Source organism: Spermophilus citellus, assembly GCF_964194105.1.
Source record: "Spermophilus citellus genome assembly, chromosome: 4".
NCBI classification, from domain to species: domain Eukaryota; kingdom Metazoa; phylum Chordata; class Mammalia; order Rodentia; family Sciuridae; genus Spermophilus; species Spermophilus citellus.
Window position 1 is genome coordinate 226,968,389 of NC_138185.1, and position 22,593 is coordinate 226,990,981.

The window sequence follows — 22,593 nt, forward strand, 5'->3', positions numbered from 1 at the left end:
TGGACAGATGGGAAAAGACCAGGAATGCCTAGGGAGGCAGTTGGCAGAGGGCAAAACTCACTCATTAATGCCCTTACGCTGGGGCAGGTGGCAGCAGGAGGGGGTGACTGTCCCCCCACTCCAACTAGTCCTACTCTGGGAGCTGGCTCGTGACAGACAGGGGGATCGTGCCTCTCGAGCTCTGCAGGCAGTGGACCCTCATTCTCCTACAACCTTGAGCCATTTAGGGATAGGTTCTGGGAAGACAGACTTGGTCCCTGGTCCTCAGGGAGCCTCCAGTTCGGTAGAAAAGTCCTTCCCCAGAAGCACAATCGCCCCTACAGCGTCTACGCAGCAGGATGAGGGGACCAAGGCCAGAAAGTGCGACCCAGGGCCGGCGGCGGCGGTGAGCGGAGCGGGCAGCCCGCGTTTGCTTGTTCCGGTGTGTGCGCTCCATGTGGGCATGCACCGGGGTGCACAAAGGCACGCGGGGCGCGCGATCATCAAGCGAGAAGCTCTCCCGTGGGCTGGCACGTAGGACCCGGCCAGGCGGCACCATCGCTCTAGGGGTCACCGCAGGTGCAGTGCGGGGCGAGCAAGGGGTGGGGCCGGGCGGGCAGACCACGCCCACGGCAGCGTGCTGACGCCACGGCGGCGGCACCGGAAGCGGACCGACGCGCGCCGTTGCCGGGCAACACTGGCGCGGCCGGAGGGGATGCGGGCAGCCGCCACAGAGAAGTGCGTGGGGCTGCCCTTCGCCCTCCCGCCAGGGACGCGCTCCGGGGCTCTAGAGCGCCGCGCCATTTCTTCCCTTTTGGGCCTGGCGCTAGAGCCCGGGAGCCCGCCTTGTCGTTGGGGCCCCCAAGACGCGCTCCAGACTGCAGCGGTCCAGCCGGTGGGCTTACGGGTCCGGCACCTTGGTTGGCCGCGGGACACGCCCCTGTGCTGGACTGGTCAGCAGCGGCCAGGCGGCGTCGGCACACAGCAGCACGTGGGCACTCGCCCGGAAGCCGCGCCGGCCCCGACAGCGTGGCTCGCGGCACCCCAGGCCCTGTCTAGCGCAGCCCTGGGCAGCTTCAGCCCAGCAACTGTATGCCTCGTGCGCAGCTCCTCTTCTGGTCTGCTGGCCTGGCCGCACGAAGATGCAAGACCGGCAGAAGTGGTGGGGAGAGTCCGTGAGTGACTTCACAGGGGAACGGGCCGAGGTTTCCCACTGCTACACAGCTGAAGGACAGAGTGGTGACAATTTGGAACGGATAAGGATCTGCAGTGAGGGTCCTCTGTCTGTGCCAGGTGGGAAAGCCAGCAGCTCCCCAACGGGAGAGGGACTTCCGACTTGCACCACTAGTTGTACCGACGCGGGGGAGCTCAGCAGCACGTGGGGGGAGTTTGAAGGCTTTAGAGAATCTTCAGCCAAGTCTGGACTCCCTCAGTCCCTTGAACTCCTGGAAAGACCCACCGATCCTCAGCCACTAGGAACTCCTGCCTTAAAGGAAGTTGGATCCGGGGCAACAGGAATCACTTCCCACCCATCTTCAGAGGTATTTCTGTGGTCTTTGTCACCAGACGGAGTGAGAAATGCCCTAAGACCTCTCAAAGGCATCAGGCACTGGGTTAGGGGGCTACCAGCCTTTGAGGGACCTCTTCTCTCTGGCCTTCATCCCTTGTCATAGGGTTGCCTGTCCTGTCCTCACAAGGCCAGAGAAGGAACCAGTTGACAGCAGAGCCTGCAGAAATGGATTGGGCAAGACCAGGTGGGGGCAACCCAAGCTGGGCCACTTTCCATGACCACTTCCCATCAGCAGAGGTGGCACTTGTGTGGCCTCATTCAGAGTCTATGGGGAAGAAGCTCTTTTTCTGAATCTGCTGGCTTTAAAGTCCCAAGTCCTAAAGTCACACAATCACATATAGCTTTGTGCAAGGCCCTGGAACTGGAGCTGGCCAGCTGAGCCCCAGCCCCTCATCCTGTCTGCTCCTCAGAACTCAGTGCCCATCCTTGCCTCCTCTGGCTCCTCTCTTCTGGTCATTCTCCTCCTTCTGTTGTTTCTCTTTGCCATCTCTTCCCAGATGGTTCACCACACACACCAGGGAACAAAAGATAAGTTCAATAGTCAGGAGGGAAGTAAAAGGTATTGCTGGTAATCCAAACTCTCCTACACCAGTGATTTCTTGGCCCTCAGTGAGACCCGCTCTTGGGACAGTCAGTTCTGCTGTAACACTTGTTTTAAAACTAGGACTCCTTTCCAATGCAATTGATGCACTAAGGAACATTTGAGCATACCGGAATTTTGCAGGAAACACTAGGCAAATGGAACACCTGCACCCCACAGAGCTGAGGCATGTTGATAGACATAAAACTTGCACCTGCACACCTCAGATAACTACCAGCACCTGGTTTACCACCCCCATCCCACCTGGCGTTAGGAACTACCCAGTTCAGACTGTCCCCGACCCCTCACCTGGCTGCCTGCAAACCTCAGGGCCTTTTCAAGGTGAGGCTGTTTCCATTGTATGTGTGAACTTCTCAGCCAGCTCACATGAAAAATTGTGCCAGTGTTTGAAAGGCCACCTTTTCCCTGCATCTCCAATGAGCTCTGAGTTGTGCCCTCACCCACCTCCTGTGAGCTCTGTGGTTTTCACTGTGATTTTATAGAGAACAGAGGTTTTAGGAGAGGCTGTGTCAAGTGATGGTGGCACTGACTGCACAGTTGAGCTCAGGTTTCTTTTGTATCAAAATTAATTACTCAGAATATGTGACCTAAATGCCTGTATTTCTCTTGATTCTGGAATGTTCTTTCTTTCCAGCCTGTTCTCAGGTATGAGAACATATTTAGGTTTGCTTTTCAAGAAGTCACAGTTGAACAGGCACCTGAAGATGTTTCCACCTTAGACCATTTCTTGGACATAAGCAGTGAAGAAGACCCTGGCCTTGCATCTGCACACAGACTGTGGTAATGAACACCAACAGAGCTAAGAACCCCATGGCAGCACTGTACCTGCACGGTTGTTTGATAACGTGGCTGCACAAAGTTCTGTGCGTGTCTCCTGGAGATCACTGCCCCCGTAGCCTCCTATGGGCTACCGTGTCCTATGGGGAGCCGGCAGCGCAGCTGGAGGCTCCAGCAGTGCTGACCTTGCACACCTTGAGCAAGCTGGCCCAGGTGCCAGCCCTCTTGTGTCTCAGCACAAGTGCAGGAGAGGATGGGAGGGATGGTGGGCCCCAGAGCAGCCCTGGTGTACTTGGTTGAGTGGTCATTGGCAGCCCCATGAGCCTCAGCCACAGAGCTGTAGAAAACACCCACAAGCTATCCACTAACCCACGGGTGGCCATGTGCTTCCAGTATTGCCTGCAGGGCTACGGGCTCCCAGAGAGATCAGGTGCACTTGGCAGTGGGTGCCGACAGTGGCTTTGAAAGGGTATGCTTCCAGCACCTGTTGACAGAAGCAGGCTCCAGGGTGAGACAGTGAAGGGCTGAGATGCTCCAGATAAGTTGGCCTAAGACCCCAGGAGGGGAGAAAGTGAGATGAGCAGGCTTCTTTGCCCCTCAGTAATGTGGGGAAGGCCAGGTCAGCAAGCCATGGGGGTCTGTGCATGTCTGGACAGGCCTGGCTTTATCACAGCTCTGCAGGCCATTCAGAGCTCTGGCTTGACCCATCATGGCCACTGCCGTGCAGTAACCCAGCACCTTCCCAGTGTGCCTGCTACAGTGGTCTGGGGAGAGACACCTGGAGCCCAAAAGGCTGTGGCCTCCACTGTCCTCATGCCTGTCTCCCTGTGTGTGCTGCTCCTGCCTGGCACAGCCCCAGGGAGAGCCTGCCTCAAGAGTGGCCCCTCAGGCCATAGGGTTGCGGGGTGGCACTGGCAGACCATTCCCTAGAGGCACAGTGGTTCTAGAGTCATCTTGGCAGGGCTGACGCTCAGGAGAGGGTGGTGAATGTTGTTGGGCTGGAGAAGAACCCTGTTTGCATGTTCCGAGACATTGGCATGTTTGGGAAATGATTTAGGCATTTAACATGTCCCATCTGCTCCCCTGTTGTCAGATACCCACCATGTCCTCACTAGGGCTAAAGCTTCTGACCAGCAGGCCCCTCTGCCCCAGTGTCTGGTGGTGATGGTGACCATACCCTGTTTGTTTCTTCATCTATTCTTCTGAGCCCTCAGTGTTTTCCTAGTTTGTGAACATGGGTTTTGTGGCCAGCACAGCTGTAATAGTGAACCAGACAGCAAACATCTGGCCTTGAAGACACTCCCTGATGAGAACAGGCCTCCTGTGCTGGGACGCACTGTGGAAAGAAGAGGCAGGGCAGCATCAGGAACACTGACCGCAGGGGTGTGTGTCTGAGTGAAGGAGGTGGCCAGGGCCCCTGAAGGGGGGCCATCTAGTGTCACCTGTGCCAGGTGCTCCTCTGCTTGTGAGACTGGGCTTCCTGACCTGCTCAGAAGGCTTTCAAGTTCATCTTTAGTGACTTCATCTATTTTCCAGTTCTGAATCTAGAAAAGTCTGGCGAGCCCTTCAGAACACCAGCACCATGTCTGCTTCACGATGCCTCTGGAGCCAGTCTCACTGCCAGGAGAAGCTCTTCCTGGTTCTTGGCATAGAAGCTGCTCAGAAGGTGACGTGGTTCAGGGGGTGGAAACTTCACTGGGCCCAGGACAGGGAGGGTGGTGGAGAAAATGACACTGGAAGGTCAACTGTCCCGAGGTCAGAAGCCACTGACTACTTAGAAGGCCACTGGTGGTGAGGGGTGTGGGTGTGCCTGTCGTGGGCAGCACCTGGACACTGGTGCGGGGTCCTGCAGGAGTGGGTGGAGATGTGGAGACAGGGTGCACATGGACTTGGTGGGGAGAGGAGGAAGGTGCCATGTGTGGAGGTGGAATACCATGAAGTTCAGAGCATGGGCGGGAGCACTCTGCAGGTGTGCTTGCACCAAGGTGTGCTTGCACCTCAGGTGTTGCAGGAGGTGCTGGGGTTAGGCCAGGGCCTGCTGAGGGGGACAAGGGCAAGTTCCAGTATGGGCACAGGTATGAGACTGAGAGGGAGAGGCCCTTGGAATGTGGAGGATGGCCAGTGTGCACCATGATGGGCAGAGGTAGTCTCATAGACAGGAGCTGCTGCTGCATGAGGCAGGAGCAGCCCAGAGCCAGCCAAGCCCAGGATACACACATCAGGCCTGTGTCATCAAGAAACAGTGACAGGGCCACCTTTCAGCAGTCAATATAGAACATATCTTTTTCCATTCTTGAGTATTTTTAAAATGTTTTTTAGTTGTAGATGGACATAATATACCTTTATTCATTTATTTTTATGTGGTTCTGAGGGGTGGAACCCAGTGCCTCACGCGTGCTAGGCAAGTGCTCCACCACTGAGCCCCAGCCGCAGCCCTCCATTCTTAGGTGGAAACTTTTAAAATGGAACTCAAAAAGGAGCCGACAAGGCTGGCCTCATGGCCCCAGTGAAGATAGTCATGTGGACGATGGCCATGCTGACTGGTCAGGAGGCCTCGTGGTGCAGGGAAAACAGAACCAGGGGGTTCTGGAGGGGAGGCTCAGGCAGGACAGCTACCATGGTGGCAGGCTGTGGGTGCTCATCCTTCAGGTGGCCGTGAGGGCGTTTCTGTTGAACACCGTCGTACTCCATTTTCTATTTATAACAAAATGCCTGGTAATTGTAAAGCATAGAATTTTGTTTGGCTCATGGTTCTGGAGTATGGAAGCCCAGGAGAGCATGGTGCTGGCATGGTGAGGGCCTTGTTTGCTGCACCTTAACATGGTGCCAGCCATCACAAGGCGACAGAGCAGTCACGCCAGCTCAGTTCTCTTCTTATAAAGCCACTAGTGCCGCTAGGAGGGCCGCACCTCATGGCCTCCTTCCACCCCGATCACCCCAAGTGCCATCAACACTGTGAACTTGGGGTTGTGTGTTCAGTACAGAAGTTCTGGGAGACACACTAGAACCACAGTAGGCAGGTCTGGCTGCCCCTGAACCAGACGATAGACAGCAGGTGGCAGCGCTGAGCAGGGAGGGCCCTGGTCTGACCCTCCCAGGGCCTATGCATGTCCAGAATTAAGGTAGAGGGGCTCGGGTTAAAACAGAAGGTGAGAGGAAACAGTGACCCTGTCAGCTGTGTGACATAGAGGTTTGTCTCCTCAGAGTCCTTCCAGAGACCAGGGTCACATTTCAGAAGGTCCTGACCTCAAAGGTCCTGAAGAGCTGCTGGCACTCAGCACCTTCGACCTGCCCCACTGCAAAGCCCTGATCCAGACGAAGGTGAGCACCCCACAGGAGAGGCCTCAGGAGGCAAGGCTGGGTCTGCACACACCCCCTGTGTCTTCACCGTGCCTGGCTTCTGTTCTTCTTTGATGCCTAGGCACTTAGAATGCACAGGTAGGAAGGCTGCACCGCAGGCAGGGTAGCCCTGGATCTCCCACCTGGGCAGGGGTGGGCGCCTATAGTGAGACTCGAGGCAGGAAGAAGGGCAGATGGAAGGTTGTGTTCCAGAAGCCCTCTCTTTCATCTGGGGTGGTGTCTCATGCCTAGCTTGGATCAGGTGCTACAGGAGGGGCAGGTGGCCAGGCCCAGCCACAGGGCTGTGTGTGTGAGTGGGAGGTGGGAGAGCGTGGCACTGGGCAGTGTGTGTTACAGATCTGCTAAGGGAGGGCCAGCAGTGAGGCACAGCTCTCTGTGGGAGGACACTGCAGCCAGGTTCCGAGGGAGTCTGGGGCAGGTGTGGTGCCACCCAGCTGATGCCAGCTGGCACATGGTGCCAGGTATGCAGGCACCCAGGAAGGCCTTTGCATGAACACACACAGGTCTGTCAGAGGCCCCAGAGGACTCTGGGTCCCTCTGTTCTTTGGAAGAAGCCTCGAGGTAGACACTATTTGTCTTTGAGCACAACAGGTTACCTGTCTGTAGCTGTGGCATTTATAGTAGCCAGCACATGAGGAGGTCCAACAGCAGCTGCGATGTGGGAACTGCAAGGCTGGGAGCATGGAGGGTAGGGGGACCAGACCCAGGATAAGGGCCAGGAACCTACTTAGGAAACAGACCAGCTCTTCTGGCACCGTGGCACACACCTGCAATCCCAACACTTGGGACACCGAAATAGGAGGATTCCAAGTTCAAGGCCAGCCTCAGCAATTTAATGAGACCCTGTCTCAAAATAAAAAGGGCTGGGAGTGTTGCTCAGTAGTAGATGCCCTGGGTTCAGTTACTAGTGCTAATGGTAAGAAAGCTGGCCTTTCACTTGGGAAGTCAGGTAGCAGTGGCTCGCTGCAGTGGGGAGAAGGCCAGGGATAGGTGGGCCACTAGTGGCCTTGGTCCCAGTACACCAGTGCTGTGCACTTCTCTGGTTGCACTGCACAATGAAGTTTTTAGGATCATGGTGACCAAGGAGAGATTGTTGAGGGGCCAGAGGTGGGCAGGGCAGATGCCAACCTGGCACCTCTAGTCACCTGCACTTGTATTTGACTGCTGCCCTCCTCTCAGCTCTCAGGGACACCTGGCAGCAGACAGGGGAGCCTGATTACCTACAGCCTCTTTCTGAAGACACCCCTGCATGGAAACGGGCGGCACATCACAAGTCCACAGGAAAAGAAGGTTTTCCCTCCACGTCACCTAAAGCTGGCATTTTTAAACAGGGATGTGTGCTAGAAACAGGAGTATGTTGTGTAGGCATTTCACATCGTCTCACTGGTTGGGTTTGGTTTCCTAGGATCTTTCAAAACCCCTGCCTCAGGTCTGATCAGGAAGCATGGGGTGTCTTGGGCAGAGCCAGTCCCCAAGCAGAGGGGAGGAGTTTCTGGATGCACTGCGGCCTGCCCAGCAGATGCCACCTGCTCCTGGTGGAGTGTGTCAGGGATGATCCCAGACCTGGCCCAAAGTGGGGCATGTACTGAAATACCACCGAAGAGACAGCTGCACTTTGAGAAACAGCATTGGCACCTGGTCCCAGGAGGTCCTGGGCTTCTGTGTTGTTCCTGGAAGTGCCATGAGCACTCCCCAACCGCATTCACACTGGTGGCCTTGGGGACAGGCCTTTCTGATGGCTGGGAGGCCACACTGCGCCAGCCCTGGAGGCCCAGGTGGGTAGTCAAGTGTATTTCACTGGGCATCTCCTGCATAGACGGTTTTCTTCCAGGAAAGGGCCAAGCGGGCAGCACTGACTTTGTAGAGCTTTACTTAATAAAGGGCCTCAGTAAGCCTGTGCTCTTGCTGACTGGTTGACTCTGCAAGGACTGATGACAACATTCTGTCCTGAAGGGGAGACCTGAGGCTGGAGGGGCTACAGAGGCCATGCTGGGGGCTGGCACTCCAGGTAGAGCCCCTGCTGTCTCTGTACCAAGGCCACTCTAGGACCAACTTGCTCAGGAGGTGCCAGCTTCCCTTCACCTGACCCCACTGATGCAGGTGCAGGTGATAGCTGCTGTGCCCGCCAGGAGGAAGGAAGCTGGCTGTCCCTGGTCACCCCAGGTGGCTGTGCATCAACACCATGTGGCCCACAACAAAAGGGTGGCTCAGATCATTTCCATGGCACCAGATGTCAGGAAAGCTGCTCTGACCACTCGCCCTTAACCGGAGGACGTGTGGACCAGCACACAGAAAGGAAAAGGCAGTTTCTGCACAGCAGAGGGAGGCGGGCGGCAGGGAGAATGCGGACCTTGCAGGAGCAGGGTCACCAATTACAGGTGGACAAAGGGCCTGGAGGGACACTTCTCAGAACACACACACACAAATGGCCCAAAGGATCAGTTCTGCTCAGAGAAGTGCGGGTAGGACACCGAGGCCTGCTGGTGAGGGCGGAAGGAAGGGCCTTGCCCGCTCGGCTGGAGCACAGTGCAGTGCAGCCTGCATGGAGAGCGGCATGGAGGTGCCCCCAAGACATAGCCTGTGTGATCCCAGCCCCGCTACTGGGCACTTACCAGGGATGGCCAGTTCCGGCCATCTGCAGGCCCACTTCCTTGTGGCCTGCTCCCCAATAGAGGGGAGGAATGGGCCGCATGGCCCCCACAAACAAGTGGTAAAGGCGGGTGGTACACATGCATGAGGGAGTACTGCCATCCACCAGCCAGGTGGAACCTGCCACCTGGGGTAGCCCTGGGCACGCCATTGGGTGACACACCCCAGGCACAGGTGGACCAGAGAAGCCACCCTTACAGGAGCCAAGGGCATGCGGCTACAGGGGCAAGGGTGCCGTCTCCCACCAGATGAGCCCTCGGGAGACCCACCGCACAAGCAGTTACGTTCTTGGATTGTAAGTGTTCCCACTACAAAGCAGCGTGACTCTTGAGGCGACACACTGCTAACAGGCCTGAGCCATCCATCATGCAGAAAACAGCACATACCTTTGTAGATACGAATTTTCCCATTAAGATTAACTGGAAGAACCAGTAATGAACAGGGACACACAGCATGGGGATATGCCGAATCCTGGGCTGTCTGCCTACAGCAGCAGCACATTGGCCCATGAGGGGGCTGTGAGGCAAGGAGGGCCACACCCTGCTTGTGTGACCAGTCTTTCCAATAAACCATCACCCAGGGGGTGCGATTCGGGTATGCTGTGAACTCCACTGCATGGAACCTGTTCATTTTATAATTAATTTATATATATAAAAGTCGTAGATGGACATGATACCTTTATTTATTTTTATGTGGTGCTAAGGATCGAACCCAGTGTCTCATGCTTGCTAGGCAAGCGCTCTACCACTGAGCTACAACCCCAACCCTGAAACCTGTTCTTAAAAATTGAAAAGGTAGCCTGACATCATCCCATTGACTTGGGAGGCTGAGGCAGAGGATGGCCTGGGCTAGCCTCAGCAACTTAGCAAGGTCCTGCCTCAAAATTTTAAAAAAGAGCAGGAGGTATAGCTCAGTGATACAGCACCCTTGGGTTAATTTCCCAGTACCAAAACAAAAACAACAACAACAAAAAAACACTGTCCCAAATGTCCTTTTTAACTGTTTTGTTTTTGTTTTTGTTTTGTGGTACAGGGGAGTAAATTAGGGCAGAGATGTCTGAACATGAGCTGAGTATTAGAGAATATTCAGGAATTATTTCCTGATTATGGAACTGTCAATGTATAAACATGCTCTATTTTCTAAGGCTAACCAGATTTTTAAGGTGAAAATGGCCTCTATAGCTCGGATTAGCTTAAAAATTATTTCAGGGGGCTGGGAAAGTAGCTCAAAGGCACTACAGCACTTGCCTCACATGTGTGAGGCCCTTGGCAGCACTGCCAAAATAAATATATACACATTTCAGAAAAACAAAAAAGACGAACAGTATTTACAACTGGCCAACCTAGGCAACAGGCTCAAGGGCCTGATACAGCCCCTCTGCTGCACGTGAAGCATGTGAAGTGTGAACAAGGGGCTTTCGGTGGGCACAGCGTGCCTCAGTTACTCTGAAGTACAGCCCGTCTTCTGGGTCCTTCCAATGGAGTACAGGGAACTGTAGGCTGTGGCTAAGGGGACCCCTGCCAGGTGTTGGCAGGAGCTGTGACCCTGTGGCCCTCGGGAAGAGCACAGAAAGGCCAGGTGCTTCCCTAGGAAGCTGCACCACAGGAATGTGGGGGCGGGGCAAGCAAGGGTCCTCAGACACTCAGACACCCTGGGTGCTGGGTGCCAGTGGACCCCAGCCAGTCCCAGCCCTCACCTGACCCTTCCTCCAGCTGCTCATGCCCCTCCCACACCACCCTGGACAGCTTCCCACAGCAACAGCAGGCTGGCCCAGAGGGAAAGCTCCTTCCCCGCTCATTCCTCACCAGGGGCTGGGCTTTGGGCAGTGCACCATATCCCAGTCTTGTTCACCCTGGCTGGAGAGGAGATGATGGGCACCACACGGGCTGAGTGTGTTAGGGTACCAGATCATGCACCTGGTACCTCCATGGGCCCATGCTCCCGCTGTGTGTCCTACTTGGTGCCTTGACCCAGTGGGGCCAGGCCAACAGCCTGAGCTGGAAGGAGGTGAGGGCTTGGCAGAGCCTCCCAAGAATCAGGCCTGCTCCAGTTCAGGGTGCCCAGGGCCATCTGCTCCCCTGGAGCCTGGGCCCTGCCTGTCCCCCAGCTTAACACAGGCAGGATGGCAGCTTTCTTGAGCACCAGGTGCCAAGAGCACATGAAGCCACTTATGGAGGCAGCAAGATACCCATGTTTCAGTCCCATCCAAGTTTCTGCCCTGAGTCCAGCTGCAGTGGCATCTTCAGCTCACTCTGGGCTTCACCTGTGGGTCCCCCACAGCCCTGCTGACTGCAGAGCAGCAAGTCAGCAGGTCCAACCAGATTCTGACTGCAGGAACACGGTGTCTAGCCCCAAGGCTGCTGCAAGCTGCCATTTACACATCTGGGGGATTTTTACAAAAAAGACGAGGTACAGCCCACAGAGGCAGCAACCCCCCATGCAGCCGTGCTAAGAGTCTGCTCTGAGCACCTCATTCTTAGGGCCTCCTCTGAGCTTTCCAGCACCCCCCACCCCCCATCAGGTTCTCCATTCTCCTGCTCAGGCATTGACATCATCAGCAAGAGGTGGGCCTGGCTGGTCAGCAGGCTCTGGGAACGCTGGGAAGCAAACCACTAGCCAATGGCCTGGCATCCCAGCTGGGCAGCACAAGCTCACTCGGGAGGCATGGAAGGCAGATGGAGTAGTGGGGCTTACTGCCTACTGGGCAGCACAGGATGAAGTGTATGGGCCAGAAATGGTCACCTGCAGGGGAGCAGGGCCCTCAGCAGCAGTGGGGCTCCGTGGGAGTGGCCAGGCTGAACCTCAACAGAGGACTGCGCAGTGCAGTTCCATCTGCAGGCAAGTGCTCCCCACGGCTGACCCTGCAGGGCTTTGCAGTGCCTTGAGGGGCTACAAAGAAGTTCACAGTCACCACTCGCCTCAGCCTTGCCCTTCTTGCCTCTACTGAGAACCTGGGCAGACGTGCGGTACAGTACACTGTGGAAGGCTCTCTTGTTCTCCTCATCCCTGGTGCACACCACAGAGCACACCCCAGCCCTCAGCCTGCGGAGTGGCTGGATTGCAGCCGTGCACTGGTGCTCATACTTAAAATCAGTGCTTTACTTTTCAACCTTTAAAAATCTAATGCACTTCCAAGGCAAAGGGTCTCCAAGGCTGAGGGTGTAAAACCCTGCAGGAGGGCTGCTTCCCAAGGCTTCTGCAGCAAGCTCCCTGGTCTTGGGCCCCCACCTCGATACTTGTGTATTACAGCATGCACTCTAGCCGTACAAGAACCTGTCAACTAAGTTGAAAACCAAATACCCTGACCCCTCAGGGTAGAGGGGTCAGGGTTTGACTGGAGTCAGATCCACAAAACACTACAGAGTTTAGATAACTGGAATTTATATTTTTTATTATATAGATATTTTGTAAACAAAATTACCAAATGTTTGGAAAACTGCTTCCAGTCAATTACTTATATATCTACATCTTCAAAAAACACATACACATGATGAAACTTAGCCAGAAATTTCTGAAAAACAATGGATGAGCCACGGAGACTACTGCAGAAGCAGGCACCTTCCCAGGCCTAGGTCTATAAGCCCGGGGAATGGGGACTGGCTGAGGGGCTCTCCACCACCAACAACCACCACACTGCCCAGTCCCGTAGGTTCTTCACCACCCGGTAGACAAGGGGAGGCAGCTGCCTGGTGTAGGAACTGGGGCACCAGGCCTCCGTGCGCGAGGACAGCCGGTTCCCTCACTCCGTCTTACCTTTTGCCAGCCTGCCATGCCAGCAATACCTTGCAGTCACCTCTGAAACTGAACACATGAGATTTGCAATAGAAATGCTGCAAAAAAAGCAAACACTGCTTCAGCTATCGGCAGGCACCCTTTTGCTTCCAGGAGAAGCAGCACTCTCACCACCAGGAGGCGGCCCTCCGTGGATCCAAAGACGGCCAGTCCTGCTACGGTGACGCTGCCTGATCCCTGGACCGCAGACTGGCAGAAGCCCGCCAAGCTTAGGAAAAGAAAAACCATCCACTGACTATTTAATGCATTCAAGTGAAGTTCTTTCCCTACCTCCATAGACGGACATTACAACTGAAACCAACGAGGAAAACAAAACAAGGATGACATGGTGAAGTTCACACCACTCCCATTTTGTGTGTTGGATATTTTTAATAAAGTGAGGTTTACATCCATCACTGTCATGTTGATACAAACAAATATGGTCATATGCACAAAGGAAAACCACATGCCTGTCAGGCTCAGAGATGGGAGGTCAGAAGAGGCACGAGGAAACCCGTGTATGGCAGGCAACAAGGATCTGGAGATGTGACAGCCAGGCACAGGGCCACACCAGCTCCCTTCATTGTGTGACCCTTTGGATTGAGAGGACATGAATTAGAGTTCTTTCATTCTGGACTTAAATTTAACCTTACAATTCTGTTCTAGCACCAATTTAACAGAGCAGGTGTAAGCATTTCTACCAACAGCACACAGGCATATGCTCTTTCCAAACACATACCTGGCACACAGCAGCCCATGTGTATGCTCTGAAAAGGGCACACAGCTCTGCTAGGACTGTGCTGGGAACAGATGGGAGGCGCCCTCTGTGACCACCTCAAGGAAGACACAGCTGAGACACCAGACTCTTAAGATCAAATGGTGCCTGTGATTTCACACAAATACCCAACCTTCCCCTCCAGTGGTATTTACATATATAAATAGGCATAAATAGAACCCTCCATTATTTTCACTAAGTCTAAAAAGACACGGTTTCAGAGCAGGTCTAGTGAAGAGGGTTCTAATTGCATGCAGTTCTCATTTTAAGCATCCTCTGTTGTAACACAGAACATGACATAAGGGTCCTGCGAACAACCAAAGTAGAAAATAGAAAGCTTATGCTGCTGCATCAGAGTGTGGGAAATGACCATTTAAACCTTCAAACAATGAAATACACTACTGCAATTGTTCAGGTTATACAAGTTTCTAATGTAGCAGCAAATGATGTTTATACAAAAAATAGACTTTTAAGAAAATAGCTGCAAAAATCTAAGAGTATAAAACATTTAAAAAATATATCTTAAAAGACAAAATATTGCCCCAAACATGTAAGACTGAGTTTTAAAAGTTCACCTATCTAGATTTTAATGAGGTTGGTTGAATGCAGCCTGTGGCTCGACATCTCCGCGGGAGGTGCAGCCAGCACAGGGAGGGCCTGGGGCTGTGGGATGCCACCTAGCCCAGGGCTGAGGAGCCTTCAGAGAGCTCCAGCTCCCAGCCCGGGCCTCTGCTGCCAGAGCTGGAGCCATTGAGTCTGTCCCAGGACACTCTCAACAGACTGCCCCACAGGGCCAGGACGCAGGCTGCAGTGGTGAGAACTCTGCACAGGACTGGTGCCCTGCATTTCTACATGGGCCACAGTATATCAGGTAAGCTCTCTGGGGCATGTGGCCTTGTCCGTGGCCCACCGGGGGCCTCAGGTTTCCACGAGGATCTCCACCACATGGTCCAGTTCGGCCAGGTCGGCCTTGCAGCTGGAGCCGGGAGGTGAGGCTGCCGAAGCAAAGCCCTCGAGCCCATCACAGAGGCCTGGCCTAGTGCCACCCATCATTCCTGTCAGCACAGTGTCCAGGTCATAGTAGGAACTGTCCACGTCTGAGAACAACTCCTCCACAGCGCTGGGACTTTTGTTCTCCAGGGTCTCAAATATCTGATCTAGAGACTTCTGAAAGCTTCCTCTGTTTTCTCGAGGGTTGCCTGTATCCCAAAGGCTACTCTGAGTGTTCCTTGGCACCTGTGCTGAGCTGACTGTGGAAAGTTCAGAAACTGGACCTTGCAAGGGGTCATCTCCCAGGTCAGGAGCAGGGCACCCTGCCTCTGGCCCCCTTGCTGTGCGACACAGGATCTCCGTGGACACAAGGCGGTCGAGCGGCACCCGTTCTGCACTCTGGGGTGCTGCCCCTCGCCATGCACCATCCCGGCTCATCTCCTCCTGGATCTGCCGGACTGTGTTGGCAATGAGGACTGAGCGGCAGAGGTTGGGCTCTACCAGCATGTGGCAGAGTTGGAGCTTGACCAGGGACATGTCCAGGAGCGACTGTCGCTGTAGGCTATAGGCAGGAACAGTGCCAAAGCCAGCCAAGGCACCCTCCCCATCTTCCTCCTGGTCAACACATTTCCTCTTCAGTCCTCGTGCAAACATTGTGCCCTGTGGGAACCAAGGAAGACGCCACTTAGCACATCTTGGCACCCTGGCACAGTGCCCCCAGGACACTCATCAAAGAGAGAAGGGGCATCTGCATACGGGCACAAAGGCATGTCCTCGAAGGCAGCGTTGTGTCTGTGATACACGCATAGCCATACTGTCAGCAACAACAAAGCTTAAGGCTGTAGCATGACTTTTCTACCCACAGAAAAATGAACAGAAATAGAAGAAACTTTATTTCTTAGACCCAGGCTCAAAATCTGCATGAAACAATCCACGCATTCATGCCTGTGAAAGAAGAGGAACTCTGCGGTGAGGCACAGAACACAGAGCCATGGAGAGGACAGGGCTTGCAGACCACATCAACAATACTGTCCACCTTCCAAAACCGATTAGCTATGGGATCCTCACCAGTGATAAAGTCCTACATGTTTTAGAAGGGCTGCTCCTTCCCTTCGAGAGCTCACTAACAAAATTATGGTCCCTTATGGCAGACGGCTCACTGGGAAATCGTACTCCAGAGATGCACAGATCAGAACGCTGGCCTATGTCCTCCAGCAGGCAGGCATTACCTGGCTCCACAGCAGCACCTTCAGAAGGGACCAGGGCCCCGAAAAGCCCCCTTGTTCTCATGTTGTGTAACACAGTGGCCCAGCACAGCTGGGGCTCACAGTGATTACCTGGGGCTCTCCTTCCATGCTCGTGCAGGAGCCGAACATTTTTATTTCAACTAACTCGAGATAAATGAATAAATTCATCAAACTATTCAGAGTCTTTTAAAAATGCAAACTTTTAGGATTTTTTTTTCAATCCAATGACTCCTTGTGGTTGGAGTGCAGCCGGGTGGCTCTGGGGAGCTGATGTGGGAGGCATGTGCTGTCCCCCACACAGGGCCCAGGAATAAGCGGTAGGTAAGCTCTACAGTGTGGAAGAACCAGCTGCCAAGTGTCCCTCCCCAGGACAGCCTGGTGGTGACTCTCTTGCTGGCTCTACCCTGGGAAGGACAGGAAAAGATCCCCTGTCCTTCTGAATATCCTTTCAAAGTCCTAGATATCACCTCCCATGCTTGCAACACTTTTAAATTTTATTAACTAAAGTAACCCCTTGGGCATTTATCCTAAATAAATGAAAGCCAAGGTTTGTGTATAAACGTATACAAGAACATTCACAGTGTTCACACCTAACAGCTCCATGCTGGAAACAGTCCCCTCAGCTGGGGATGGCCGAGGAGAGGCCAAGAGACCACCACCCTGTGGGATCTCACTTGACATTTATGCAGTGGCAAACTAAGGGGTGGGAGGGCCATGCAGGGCAGGCACAAGAAATCCCTGGAGTGAAGGGGATCTACACCTGGGCAAGTGTGCTACACTGTAGAGGACCCCACTCCCCACTGCCCCTGGCACCCACCTGGAGCATCAGGGTCACGCACACAGGGCCTCTGTGCCAGTTGCTGTGGGTCTAGAGAATTTCAAACTGAAGAGTTAAGCCTGAGCCATGGTTTTCCCCAGCAGCAAAGTGGCATGACCACCTACACAGGTCCACACCGCACACAGCAGCGGACCGGTTCTTAAATGAACAGGAGCTCATCACCAAGACACATTACACTCTATCCCGTCTGGTATTATAGCATTCAAGTTCTTTGTCTAGATGCAAATTCAACTTTTACAGAATTATTGTTTCTAAAAACCCAATCACATTTAAATCACTGGTATAAAATGGTCAAGTTTATCAAGAAAATATAAGATTATGTCAAACCACAGAAAAAAAATTGTTTGGGGGAAAAAATTAAACTCCAAACTTGCTAACAAAGGCACCGGCCAACACATAAAAACAACAGCTGCTCTAGTTTCTGTCCCTGCTGCAGAGTTGGACTAGTCAGAGAGGGGCAAACAAATAGCCCTCCTCCCACCCTTGCCTCCGTCTCTGGTGGAACTGTCCCCTATCTATAGCAGCTCCTACACATCCACCACCAGTTCTCACCTGCCTGGCTGCTGAGACAGCTTGCTGACAATCAAAAAGCACGGAACACAACATCCTACAATCCAATCCTAAGCACTCAGAGAAAGCCAGTCACCCGTGGGTCCCTTCCTCCCAGCCCTTCCCTGCAGGTCCACTGCCAGCTCTGCCTGGATGGAAGGCTGATCCCCACAGTGGGGAGGTGTCCACTCAAAGTCTGCAGGAGCACAGCAGCTGTACCTGGCCAGGCCACATCACTCACCTACACCTAGATTTTTGTCACAGGTAATAATGGTTTCCAAGTTCAGGTGTTGCAATGGTTCTGGCACTTGGTTTCCTAACCCTTGTTTCCTGGATTAGTACCAGGGACAGGGGCAGAAACATTTGAAAGGCACTTGTTGAACACATCGAGCTGCTTTTTGGGAGGACTGAACCACCCTACCAATTTTATTCTGCATTAATGTTTGCACATATGCTGGAAAATTCTCCCTACTGCTTTACCAGTTCTCTAAGTTCACTGCTCTACATGCAGAGTAACCCTGTTCCACATCCATGCTTCTGCTGGGCTCACACTCTGCCCTTAGCCTTCTCTTACCACCCTGGGATGAGGACATTCCCCCATCCCAGTATTGGGGATGGAACCCAGGGCCCTGAGAATGCCAGGCAAGGGTTCTACCACCAGTTACAGCCCCAGCTTGAGGACATTCTTTAAACATTAAAAATAAACAAGTTGCTGTGTGCAGTGGTGCATGCCTGTAATCCCAGTGCTTGGGAGGCTGAGACAGGAGGATAGTGAGTTCAAAGCCAGCCTCAGCAAAAAGTGAAGCGCTCAACAACTCAGTGGCACCCTGTCTCTAAATAAAATACAAAACAGGCCTGGGGATGTGGCTCAGTGGTTGAGTGCCCCTGAGTTCAATCCCTGGCACCCCCCCCCCCCAAAAAAAAAAAAAAACAAATCTACAGCTCAGGAGGCTGAGGCAGGAGGATCACGAGTTCAAAGCCAGCCTCGGCAAATTGCTAAGCAATTCAGTGAGACCATCTCTAAATAAAATACAAAATAGGCCTGGGAGTGCGGCTCTGTGGCCAAGTGCCCCTGAGTTCAATCCCAAGTTACCCTCCCCCCCAAAATGACTCTAATGGATAAGCTGCAGTGTAGTCTCACATGGAATACAACTCAGCAACAAAAAACATAGAGGCCTCTGTTAACAACAGGAATGGATCACAAAGGTCCTATGCTGAAATACACAGTGCATGACCCACCTGAGTCTACAACCTAGTGGGCGAGATAGCAATACACAGCAGACAGTGCTGCTGCTGCGGGTAGCAACTGCTGGCAAGGGGCAGAGGGACTCTAGGATGTGGGGACACACCCCTCAGCAACATAGGGCACATATCTGTCAATATTCACTGAACTGCATTGTATCTGTTCATTTTATTGTATTAAGTTATACTTTGATTACAAAGAAAATAAGTAAATAAGTCAGCTAAGGATGTGGTAAAGGGCTACCACATTAAAACTGAAAGCCACTTTGGCAAATGCCTCTTCTGCATGTAAGGTGTGCCAGATCTCCTTCTGTGCACTTTAATAATATCATCCACTTCAAGTGCTCCTAATCCCAAGAAAGTGGGAATATTGTTATTCCAATATTAAAAAAACCCAACATTTACTATTACAAAAAAGAGTTCATGGGCAGTTTTTACAATTTCATGACCCCAAAGTGCTATTGCCCCAAACCTGTGATCCAGAATAAGGGGATAACAGTGGGCCCAGGAGACTTGTAAGGAACCCCTATTCAGAATCTCTGTCAGAGACCAAGTTGCATGAAGCATGGTTCTGACTGGCCGGCCCTAAAGGATGTCTGGGGCAGAGGTAAGAAACACAGATCCTCCTCAGCTGGCCTAGTCTGGGAACAACTCACTGTGGTTGCCCTGAGGTTGCTTAGCCCTTCCAATGCAAAACCCTGTGGGCTGCAGAGCTTGGCTTCCTGCAAAGTTGTACAAAGAGTACGGTAGCTATTTCACACCTCCCTTATTTCCCACGAAGCCAGAGTCTTTCCACGTCTAGTTAAATGACCCAAATCCCACCAACTGGTGTCTTCAGAACAGCCAACACCATCAGGATTTAGCCCTCCACCCCCACCCTCAGGCCTCCTCCAGGCCAAGCACAGGCCTGAAGACAGGGCCAGGTGAACAAAGGAACTCTTGAGATGGCAGCAAGGCAAAGCAGAAGCTAGCCAGGAGCAAGGGGAGTGACTGTAACTGCTCCCCTGGAGCAACCCAAGGGAGACAGACCAGGACCGCCCCCAGCTGCATACTGTACTCTAGCAGCAGTTCTTAGTGGCTGAAAATTCAGACCCCCATATTCTGATCAGGAGGGCTGGGTGGTCAGGGACAGTCCTGGCTCTTATCTCAACCACTCTTATGGATATTGGGCTTAAATGCTAAAAATGTCAATTTCTATCACACAATCAGATTCAGGTGAAATATATCATTAAAAAAAAAAAAACAGGTAGGATGTAACAAGGTGGGAAAGTGCAGAGCCCCCTAGTCTCTGAGGCTGCATGTGAGTTCATCATTCCACCACCATCTGCTGACAGCTCCTACCAGTTGGCTGCAATTACTTTTGATGCTCAGAGGATATAAGACTTTCTTATGCCTGGAAGCAGGTTCCGGGGGCAAACTGAGGGGAACTTCCTGGCCTCCTTCCCAGATAAAACCTGCTCCTCTCCCTAGAAAAGTCATGGCTGACTTTCTAGTCTTTCACTAGAAAACATGGTGACCAAAGCAGTCATATTACTAAGTTCCTAAGACGTTAATCTTAATTTTATCAGCTCATTTGAAAGAATGGTTACCTCAGTCCTATGGACTGAGAGGCCAGACACAAAGGCCAGCAGGGGAAAAAACACGGAGGCTGTCGGGACCAGTGCATCTCCGGAAAGTGCTCAGAAAAGCCTTTTCCTTGGTGACCCTACTTTAGGGAGAGAAGCTTTTGAAATTGTCTGTGGTGCTTTTTCGGGTCCCACCTAAAAGAACAGGCAGGACTGTCCAGGGCAGCCCACGACCAGCTCAGAGGGAGGACAGTCCACTGCAGCAGGCGGAGGGACGCCCCCTGGGCGGTAAATAAGAAGGGAAACAAAGTGCACCCGGGGGAGGAAGGGTCCCCGGCGCGGCTGCTCCGCCAGCAGGACCCCGGGCAGGCCCAGCGCTCCCACGCGCCCTCGGGAGAGAAACCGGGCAGGAAGAGGCCAGAGGGCCAGCACAGGAGCGGGCAGGGTGGGAGCAGGAGGAAGGAGAGGTGGACGGGGGGCGACGGAGAGGGCCGAGGACGGAGGGTGGACCGAGAGCGGGTGGGCAGGAGGCCGCCGGCAGGACGTCGCTCCGGTCGGTAGGCGGCTGCCCTCCCGAAGGGACGCGGTGCGACGAGCGCGCACATGGCAGCGGCCGGGAAGCCCGCTGCGACCGCCCACCCCGCGAGCGCTCGGCACGCGCAGAGGTTCCCCAAAGCCCGTCGCCTGCTCGCTCACCTGCGCCGCCAGGCCGGCCGCCGCTCAGCTCCGAGCCCGGGAGCCGCTCAGCGCCCACAAAGGGTCGCCATGGCGCCGCTGCGCGCCCGCCGATTGGCCGAGCGCTGGGCGGGGCTCCGTTCAAACCCGCGTGGGGCGGGGCTTCGGCGACACAGCTTCCCGCGCGGCGGTGGCCGTTGGGCCCTCGTGCTCCGCCACTCCGCCCCGCGCCGTACGCCCTCCCACTCCCAGACGCCCTCACGCCCGGCCCCGCCCCAGCTCCCAGACGGCCTCGCGCCCGGCCCCGCCCCCAACTTCCCCGTTGCGCTGCGCCCCACCCCCAGCACCCAGGTGCCCTCGCGCCCGGCCCCGCCCCTCCTGCTCCCAGGTCTCCGCGCGCCCCGGCCCGCCTCCTGCTCCCAGGTCTCCGCGCGAGCTTGGGACCGCGTCTGCGCAGCGCCTCCTTCTCGAGAGCTCTCGGGCGGAGGGTAGCTGAGGACGTGCAGGGCTATCGTGTGGAGGCCCGGGTGCCTCGTGCCGCCCGTCCCACTCGTCAGCAAGGAAGCCGTGAGCATAGCGAGCAGTGGCGGCTTCGTGATGGCGGGGGCGGCTCGCTGTAGAGCCGTGCGCGACGTCTGGGCTCGCCCGGCGCGGTGGAGAAACAAGAGTGGACCTGAGGCCCGAGGCGCTGACAGCCGCGCCGTGTGCCCCGCGCTAGGGGCCCGCCTCTCCGGGGAAGGGGGACTTGTGGCCCCGGGAGGGACTCAGCTTCCTCCAGCGGGATGCAGAGGAGCGACAGGACCTGAATTGTGCTGGAATGCGTGGTTGGTTTCACATTCCAAAGTCAACACAGTTCACCACAGAGAATCGCAGTTGGGGATACATTTGGGGAGGCGCGGCGTGGAGGAGCCAGCTCGCTCAGGTCGTGGCAGTCCAGCTTGTGAGAACTTGCAAGCTCTGCATGTCCGACGTCCGGTAAAAAACAAACGCTTGTAGCCGGACCCACACAGAAAATGCAGTTCCCTATACGCAGATGTCCTGCGCACGAAAACAAGACGCCAAACCAGTAGAAAGTGGGCAAAAGAGATAACACACACCCTTAAGCAGGTGACAAGAAGTTCAACGCAAATTGGAGCAGTGATATATGCCATTTTCCACCCACCAAATTTGCAGAGATCAAAAATATTCTCTGCAGCTGGACTCTGCTTTCACTCAGTGTCCAATAATATTCAATAAAATATTAACAAGGCATGTCAGGACCGAAAAAGGTGGAAAAATGGGGCGGGTGGCGGAAGGGGCAGATAACAGAAACAGATATCAGAGTTGTCAAGTTTTCAGGAAACTGTAATTAATGTGTTCAGGAAAATTTAACCACAAAAACTAGAATCTATTAAAAAAAATTTTTCCTTTTTCTTTTTTCTTCCATCCAAGTGGAAGAAATAGCATCATCAATCTTAATTCTTTTTTTCCTCCTTTTTTATGTTTTTGTACCAGGGATTGAACCCAGGCACACTTCACCCCTGAGCTACGTCCCTAACCCTTTTTATTTTGAGAGAGGGTCTGGCTAAGTTTTTGAGGCTAGCCTCAAGCTTTCGATCCTCCTGCCTCAGCCTCCTGAGCCACTGTGATTACAGGCATGCATCACTGCACCTGCCTAAATATCTTTTTTAAGAAGCAAGATTTCCTTATTTGCCCAGGCTGCGCTTGAACTCCTAGGCCTAAGCAATCCTCCTGCCTTGACCTACTGAGTAGTTGGGGCTACAGTGTGACCACCATGCCCACCTACAAGTCTCCAGTTTGTTATACTAGAGTCAGCCAAACCTTGATGCTGAAACTTGGAGGGGACAAGAAAAATGGACAGGCTAGTCTTTCATGAGCTTACTTTAAGATTCCAAATCAGATCCAGCGTAATAAAATATAATCAATCACAACCAAGTTGGGCTTACTCCAGGAATGCGTGGTTGGTTTCACATTCATTCCAAAGTCAACACAGTTCACCACAGAA

General features: G+C 53.8%; 2 protein-coding genes across 3 annotated transcripts; one reads left to right on the forward strand and one right to left on the reverse strand.

The window, feature by feature from the left end:
• The first annotated feature begins 615 nt into the window (after nucleotides 1-615).
• On the forward strand, nucleotides 616-9,614 carry CLBA1 (clathrin binding box of aftiphilin containing 1). 2 transcript variants are annotated; one of them, XM_081290248.1, is made up of 5 exons: nucleotides 616-1,520; nucleotides 2,785-2,930; nucleotides 4,464-4,593; nucleotides 6,132-6,248; nucleotides 7,467-9,614. In XM_081290248.1, the coding sequence occupies exons 1-5, from the start codon at nucleotides 1,122-1,124 to the stop codon at nucleotides 7,629-7,631; spliced, it is 957 nt and encodes a 318-aa protein (XP_081146374.1). In that variant the 5' UTR covers nucleotides 616-1,121; the 3' UTR covers nucleotides 7,632-9,614. The 2 variants fall into 2 exon arrangements, with proteins under 2 accessions (XP_081146374.1, XP_081146375.1); XM_081290249.1 differs by lacking the exon at nucleotides 6,132-6,248.
• A 2,758-nt stretch (nucleotides 9,615-12,372) lies between these two features.
• Nucleotides 12,373-20,812, reverse strand: CDCA4 (cell division cycle associated 4). Its single transcript, XM_081292766.1, has 2 exons — nucleotides 20,610-20,812; nucleotides 12,373-15,132 (listed from the first exon to the last, which is right to left on the reverse strand). The coding sequence occupies exon 2, from the start codon at nucleotides 15,124-15,126 to the stop codon at nucleotides 14,401-14,403; it is 726 nt and encodes a 241-aa protein (XP_081148892.1). The 5' UTR covers nucleotides 15,127-15,132; nucleotides 20,610-20,812; the 3' UTR covers nucleotides 12,373-14,400.
• Nucleotides 20,813-22,593: the final 1,781 nt, after the last annotated feature.